At 43.1% G+C, this 7878-nt stretch overlaps 2 protein-coding genes across 2 annotated transcripts; one reads left to right on the top strand and one right to left on the bottom strand.

Moving 5' to 3' along the window:
- Nucleotides 1-526: 526 nt before the first annotated feature.
- On the top strand, nucleotides 527-2605 carry LOC106514453 (glycolipid transfer protein). Its single transcript, XM_014003728.1, has 5 exons — nucleotides 527-752; nucleotides 1108-1166; nucleotides 1271-1404; nucleotides 1482-1632; nucleotides 1844-2605. The coding sequence occupies exons 1-5, from the start codon at nucleotides 650-652 to the stop codon at nucleotides 2024-2026; spliced, it is 630 nt and encodes a 209-aa protein (XP_013859182.1). The 5' UTR covers nucleotides 527-649; the 3' UTR covers nucleotides 2027-2605.
- A 2438-nt stretch (nucleotides 2606-5043) lies between these two features.
- On the bottom strand, nucleotides 5044-7307 carry LOC106514452 (protein FAM222A; the record flags this gene model as incomplete). The annotated part of the gene is given in 1 exon segment (XM_014003727.1): nucleotides 5044-7307. A coding segment is annotated over 1 exon segment (1295 nt), but the record flags the coding sequence as incomplete, so codon positions are not given.
- Nucleotides 7308-7878: the final 571 nt, after the last annotated feature.

The raw sequence follows: 7878 nt of genomic DNA, 5'->3' as shown, positions 1-7878 counted from the left end.
TGACCCTATAATTTATTTTAATACGCCAGTTATATATTTATACATTTATTTCCAATAATGATAGGTTTGGTCCTCCATATTGAAGATGTACAATCTTTCCATTGTACGGAAGAGGATTAGGGCCACAGAAAAAATAAAAACAGAATTCTGACTTTAATCTCAGAATAATTTTTTTCCTCAGAATTCTGAGGAGAAAAAAGTCAGAATTATGAAAAAGAAGAATTCTGAGATTAAATTCAGTTTTTTTTCTTCCAGGGGTTAGGGTTAGCTAGTCCTCTTCTGTATCATTAACATGAGGTGAATAAGATAAAATCTACTTACTTTGTGAAAGGATTATTTTCCAGTTTCTCTTCGGCTGGCACCATAACGCACCCAGCATTCAGACATTTTTATATACTTTAGATAGATTTTAATATTTTTGTTTATTAAAAAAAACTCGTTTTTATATCATCAGCTCTTCTTGTTCGCTATATTTGATTGTAGGCTATAGTAAAGCTAACACCCGATGTTGCAACTCTCAACGTCACGTGACCCAGGTGGGACTCCGAAACGTGAGGGGCGTGGTCGTAGTGCCCGCCCACCTGACGGAACCACAGTTCCGGGTTCGGTCGCGAGCTGCTGCTGCTGTCACCAGCCGGGCGGGACCGTCATGTCTCTTTTACTGGACAACCAGTTTAACGAACTCCCTCCTGACAAGTCTGTGGACACGAAGACGTTTCTGGACAACGTGTCGACCCTGCCGTCGTTTTTTGGTGAGTCCTTGAACGCAACACGCCAAGCCTGGTGATCAGAAGGAGAAACCGTTCGAACTTGGCAAACCGGTTCCTCCTCGCCATTCTTTTATAGTCAGGGACTTGACACTTCATCCGGCGAAAATAAATAATTAAAAAAAATGTTTTTGCGCGTCAGAAATGGGGTTTTGGGTCATGGGGGCGAATCTGAAGCAAACTCTTTGTTTACCCGCTGAACACATTGACCTCTTTGTGACTTCACTGTGGCTGTATTCACTGTCTTTTCTGCCTCTTGCTGGACCCATCCTGCCCTCTCTGAGCGATGGAGTCATTCATATTTGATGGCTGTGCTCTCAAATGTCTGTTCCTCCTGCAGACTGCCTGGGATCTAAAGTGTTTTCAATCATCAAATCAGACATTAATGGCAACATAACGGTAAGAAGCAGCTCTGTCCTGCAGCTCCAGGTGTATTTTATAACTCTTAACATTAAATCTCAAAACAAGCGTGCTCCTTTTTCACTTAATTTTTCTTTTCTTAGAAAATAAGAGCAGTTTACGTCAAGGACCCGGCGAAGTACGTGACCCTGAGGGACATTCTAGAGGCAGAGCGAGAAGCCCACGGAGCGGAATGGCCCAAGGTTGGAGCAACGTTGGCTCTGATGTGGCTGAAGAGGTGAGCTCGACCTCTGAACCCTCGTCAGGTCTCCGCAGGTCCAGGTTTAATGTCTGAACGCTCTCCTCCTCCGTTAGGGGTCTCCGTTTTATCCAGGTCATGCTGCAGAGCTTGGCTGATGGAGAGCGAGACGAGAACAACCCCAACCTGATCCGGGTCAACGTCACCAAAGCCTACGAGCAGGCGCTGAAGAGGTACCACGGCTGGATCGTTCAGAAGGTTTTCAATGTAAGAGGGACGCGTCAGAAGGTTCTCTTGAGCTGAAACACAACAGAAAGTGGGAGAAAACCCAGTTTTCTTCATTTATCAATAACTCTTTCACTTTGCAGCCATGCAGCATAGGGGAGGATTCTTATAAAACAGATTTATATCTGTCTTGTGAGCTCACAGTTGCAACCACAGCCCACTCATGAGCATTTCTCCGTTTCTGTGTTTCTAGGCGGCATTACTTGCGGCCCCCTACAGATCCAACTTCCTGAAGTCTCTGTCGAAGGGAGAGGAAGTGAAAGAGGAGGACTGTCTGGCCAACGTGCGTCACTTCCTGGTGAACTACACCGCCACCGTAGACGCCATCTACGAGATGTACGCAGATCTGCAGGCGGAGCTGGACTACACCGTTTGACGTCCCAGCTGACTTCAGCTTCAAACAGGGCTGTTTATATCTAGTAGTTTCTTTTCAGTGTGGTATTTATTACTTTGACGATGCCTCACCCAGATATGCTGCTCGTATATTTGGTCTTTGCTAAAAGCCTTAAATGTAAACCAATGGTGCTTTTATTGTTTTTAATTTTAACGAACGACTGGACAATAAAGATCCACGTCAGTCCTGCTTTATTTGACTATATAAGATGATGCTTTAGTCATGGAAGACAAACAAGACAAGAGGATTCTTGTTTATATCTTTTACTGCTTCCTGACCTTCACTGATAACCTGACTAGGAATGTTTCTCACCTTATTCTTTGTATTTCAGCCTTTTTACAACGCATTTTTGTTTAAATATGAAAACACCACAATGTGCCTTGTTATGGCTGAATTGTCTTTTTACTGCTTCAAAATAATTCAGTTGTTTCACTTTTTTTCGTGTTGTTTGTTAGTGTGTCTGAAATCATTTATACATAAAAAAGTTGGATGCTATTTATTAAAAAAAAAGTATATTTTCTGAATGAACACTTATAAATAAATAACCATTTGTGATCAATATGTTGTGTCCAAAGAATAAGTTTATAAATGTTAAGTGTAGAAATATTCCACTTGCACAGTAGCCTGCTGCAGGACCCTCCAGCGCTTTGTAAGAGCAGAAGACTGTTGGCACCCCTCTCCCCTCCCTTCAGGACTTATACAGCACCCGCCTCCCAAGGAAAGCCCTCTGCCTGGCGAGAGATGCTACCCAACCACTGCACAGCTTCTTCGGCCTGCTGCCATCAGGGAGGAGACTGCAGAGTCTCCAGGCCAGGACCAGTAGACTGAGGGACAGCTCCATAACTCACCCCACCCTCCCATGGAGATACCCCTCAAAACCTATTATTTTTGTCAATGTCCCACATTCATCCATATAGGTGTCCTTGCTGGATTATACATTTAGTGTCACTTTTTTGATTATTTACAATGTCATCAGATTGTGCCATTTTAACTGATTACTTGTTTATTGATGGAACTGGGAAGGAGAGTAACGCAATTTCAATTCTCTATGTTTTGCACAAATGAAGCATTGACCACAAAACTACTTGAACTTGAACTAAAATGGTGTTCAATGATTTTCCACCAGGGGGCAGCATTTACTCATTTTTGTTTCTGTGTTGGCTGATGCTTCTGCACACTGAAACATTTGAAATTTCATGGTTTGTTTTTATAAATGTCATTACAGCTAGAATTTATTTTTAATCTAAAGTTTTGCTTGTGCAGGTTGTTAAAAAAGTCTGAAAAGTACGGTTAGCAAAAACATTTTGATACCACAAAAAAACCCTTTTATGTCTTTTTTTTTGGGTGAAAGGAAAATCTGTATTCCACATGTACCCTAATCCTCTTCATGAGCCTCTCTCTTTTCCTCTGTCCACTTTTACTTATCTAAAGTGGTTCCCAGAGGTCCGGAGTGATTCTGTTTCCTTTCTCAGAGGAGTCCAGGATAATCACCTCTGAGCAAGAGGAACATGGCTGTAATCCTGGAGGTTTATCAGCCGTCCTGCCTGACAGGATGGAAAAACTTACAGCAGAGCTGGAACACAACAGAGTGAAGACGGTAACTCGTTTACAAAGATGGCCTCACTGAGTAAAATCACTTAACTTAAAAAAAATTATCTGGAATGAGGTCAGCAGTTGGTGTTGCAGAACCAGCACTGTGTTTACCTTCTATTTTTGCTTTATAAAGTCTCTGTTTTGCTTCCATAATGACCTGAGTTCCATCACTGCTGATGTCACTTTAAATTTAAGACAAACAGCAAATCAAGAACCACAGCTGGACTAGTTTATCAGTGAAGTAACAGGTGGTTAATTTTTTTAACAGCAAAAACAAACAATCCTGTGCATTTTTCATATTGCAACATTATTAAGAGAACTGGCAAAGTTTCATTTGCATAAGTATTTCTAAAGGATTTAAAGTCTCCTGCCTCGAGCACCGGTAATTCATCTGTTTGAACATAATTCACAATAACGTTAATGCTTTCAGCTGCATCATTTGTAAAAGTTTACCTAATGTGTTTCAGGCAGAAAATAACATAGTTAGCTTAAATCTTACAGTAACAAAATTTAATCTAATGGATTTTTTCCTGCAAAAACGCATTAACTGCTTAATGATCGCTGAAACATGTCGAAAAAAACTAAATTGAACTGTTAAAACCATTAGAAAAGTAACAAACTAAAATGAAAATCAACAGTGGCTAAAAGATACCATGGCTAAAAGCTAAACTGAGACAAATCAAAGGCTAAAATTACTATAACTTTAGCTTAAGGCTAAAGCCATCAAAACAGTAGCCAAAAGCTAAAATAATCAAAATCGTAGCTAAAAGCTAAACTGAGTAACAATGTAGCTGAAAGCTAAATACTACAAAAGTAGCTAAAATCTGAAATTGACAAACTGTAGTTAAAAACTGAAATGTAAAAACAGCAGAAAACTTAAATGATCAAAATTGAAGCTATGTTACAATTTGCAAGACAGTAGCTAAATGTTAAAAATAATCTCTAAAAAAATCTAGAAAACACTAGCTGAGTGTTCATTTGAGCAAAAGCAAAGCTAAAATCTAAATTAAACAGTAGCAAAAACCTTTAATTATTACAGTAGCTAAATGCTAAATGGAGGAAATTTTTGGAGCAATTCGACAGAACTCAATTGAATGAAATTTTGTAAGAAGAAACAGTTCAAAACAGGTAAACGTTCAAAATATTCAAAGTCAACACACACTAGTCCCACTTTGGTCAAACATTTTGATGCATCAGATCAGTGTGTAAAATAGCACAAAGTACGTGGAAGTTTATGACAGCAAAAAACAGGAAACCAAAATGTGAAACCTGAATCTGCATTCACACAAAGAGGGGAAAAAATAGGTTCAAACGTTACCACAATAAAATAAATCTGATCTGTTTTCCACATTAATAAAGCTGTATGTCTGTCAGAGTAAACCTAAATGTGTGCACTGCAGGAAAAGTCTGCTGGATTTAGAGAATTTTATTGACTTGATAATCCTTATGGAGACAGAAAAAAAGGGGATGAAGGATCATAGTCACACATTGCAAAAAGTAGTTTTTCATCAACATCATTTATAGAGAGGACTCACAGGTTCATGTGTAATAATTGCACTTTATATTAATTATAGAGAGTTTGCCATGAAGTCACCAACATAAATAAATAGTTTTACAGAACTCCTCAGTCATACATCTCAGATCATTCCAGATGATATAGCCCTACAGTAAAATGATTCGAGCGGCCATCGATCGTTTTGTTAAACAACCTGAAGGTGAATAAACTTATTTCATTCAAAAGCAAAAAAAACAAATCATACGACTTTTCACTTTTAAAAATGGTAAAATCACAACCAAAGAGCGCATCTCTCTTGACCTGGATGCAACCGTCCAAATATGCTGAGCTCAGCATGATGACGACAAAAATACTTTTTAAGATGTCGAATGAGAACATTTCACCTAGAACTGAACTTGAGAGAAATAATTACATCTTTATTCAGCGGCTGTGAGACTTCAGCATGTCTGTTATGGCCGGAGTTGATGAGCAAATAAACAACATAAATAAAGCCATTTGCACAAGAAATCTTTTCTGAATCCAGTTGTCGTTTTTGTTTGGTGCCCCTGATCATTTCAGCTCCGCTTGTTCCCAGTTTTGTAAAAGGCCTACAAAAATCACCTGCAGTTAAAAAAAATGCAAGTGTGGTCAAGTGCTCAGCTTCAGTGTTAAATCAACCACAGCAGTCATTAAAAGATGCAAAAAAAGAGTCAGTAGCATACACCTGTATTGAGTTCTGATTATCCATCCTTCTTTTTCCCAGGCAGAAAAACACAAAAGCCTTCTACAAGAACATGCACAAATCAAGGAGGCATGTTTACATTTTTTGTTGTGTGTTAATTAAAAAACCTGTCTTGTATATGTCACAGCGTAGCAGCACCTATCTGTAGACAGGCAGCTGGATGTGCTGTTGGTGCTCCAGCAGCTGAGGCATCCCTGCGGCGTCGTACCCGCGGCCCAGCATGCTCTCCTTGATGCAGGGCGGGTGGATCTCACTGATGAGGCACTCCAGAGACTGCAGGCTGCTGCTGAGCGCCGCGGCGTGGCACAGGCTGAACCCGGGCAGCCCGCAGCACAGGTTTGGGTCTGTGGCGTAGGCCTGGGGGTGAGGGTGAGGAGGAAGGGGCGGGTGAGGGCGGAGCGGCGGCTGGCTCGGGTGGAGGTGCGGGTGGGAGAGCCTCGCGTCGCCGGGCCGGGCCGCGCACGGGCCCAACACCTGAGAGGCGTAACCGTCGCTGCCGGGGTCGTCCCAAAGCGGAGCGAAGAGCTGCCCGAGCGGCCGCTCCCCCTGCACGCCAACCCGGTCCGGTCCGGCCCCCATGCTCCCCGAGTGCTGCCTGTATGGCAGCTGAGACGGGCACGGCAGAGGAAGGCCAGTGTCAGGAGACTGGCCCACACCGTACATCCTCACTGCTTCCTGCTGATAGGGCTGCTGCTGCGTCTGAGCCTCGTGCTGCCACACCGAGTAGTCTCCTCGCTCCAAGTATCTGGCTGTGGCTGTGTCCGCACCCTGCGTGGGCAGAACCGCCCCCGCAAATGCCAAACCGCTCTGAGGCGGCACTCCGAACACAAAGTCGGGGTCTGCGTGCGCCACCGCGGCCACAGCCTGCAGCGAGGGGCTGGCTCGAGCTCCTCCCCCCGGCTGCAGGGCCCGGCTGTGGGGCACTCTGCTCATCTGCCTCATCAGGCTGTGAACCTCTGCCAGCTCGTTTGAGGGAGCCAGGCTCTGATCTCCAGAGGCCATTCCTGCAGCAGAACAAAGTGTTTCAATGGGTACGTCTGGGGGCTTACAGGAGCTTACGTGATAGGGCTCGTGCCCGTGTCGGACCTTGTAGCCATTGTTCGGAGGATTATTATACGACGCCACAGAGGACTGGGAGTTTGCATGTTTAGTCCTCCTGCCCTCCGGGGTTTTCACCACACCTTTGACCACCACAGAGGCTTTGACGATGGCCAGCAAGCCCTGGTAGCCTCCTGAGTGTGGGTGGGAGTAGGGGCTGTAGCGCTGGCCCGTGGTGTCCAAGCCGTTCACGGTTCTGCTGAGCTGTTTGTGCTGCGGCACCCGAATATCGGACGGGAAGATTTTGATGGACAACGGGCTGTTGGCGGTTTTCTGGGCGAAAGCGTCCAGCTCTGCAGGAGACGGATACCGAGAAACCATGGAGCTCGAATCTGCTGGGAGGAAAACAGACAGAGAAGGTGATTAGAACAGACTTGGCCCACAGAAATCCTGTTCTGTTATTTTTTTTTTTGCCCCCTCGCTTTCCCACATCTGTTGTAGAGGATAATAGGAGACATCAATCAGAGTTAAATACCTTTAAGGAAAAAGCCTTTGGCACTGTTCGATTTGAAGTTTAGGAGATAAATTCAGGCTTAGTTTGCCCCAAGATGAAACAGAAAATGAAAAAAGAAAAAAAATTGAACAGACTTTCATGCACTAATGGTTTCAAACCAATTTCATTTACTCATATTTTTAACTTTTGTAGCCTTTCCAAAAGCTCAAATCTGCTTCGACACAGTATCAGACATCACCTCTGCTTCATTTTTATTGCATGCCATTTAAACCAAACCGAGCTGTGATGTTTCATATTTGAATTTTTCAGCCTGTCCTGTTTCAAGTCACATTCTTTGTGCATAGTCCAGCACTTTGGTTGTGCTTATACAGAAATCTGATTTTCTCTGTCCCAAAATAGTAAAGTGAGACACAAGTTCATGTTTGAACGTGTTTCAATTTTACAAAAGAACT

Source organism: Austrofundulus limnaeus, unplaced genomic scaffold (genome assembly GCF_001266775.1).
Source record: "Austrofundulus limnaeus strain Quisiro unplaced genomic scaffold, Austrofundulus_limnaeus-1.0 Scaffold20, whole genome shotgun sequence".
Classification (NCBI taxonomy): Eukaryota; Metazoa; Chordata; class Actinopteri; order Cyprinodontiformes; family Rivulidae; genus Austrofundulus; species Austrofundulus limnaeus.
This window is presented reverse-complemented; position numbering and strand designations above follow the sequence as displayed.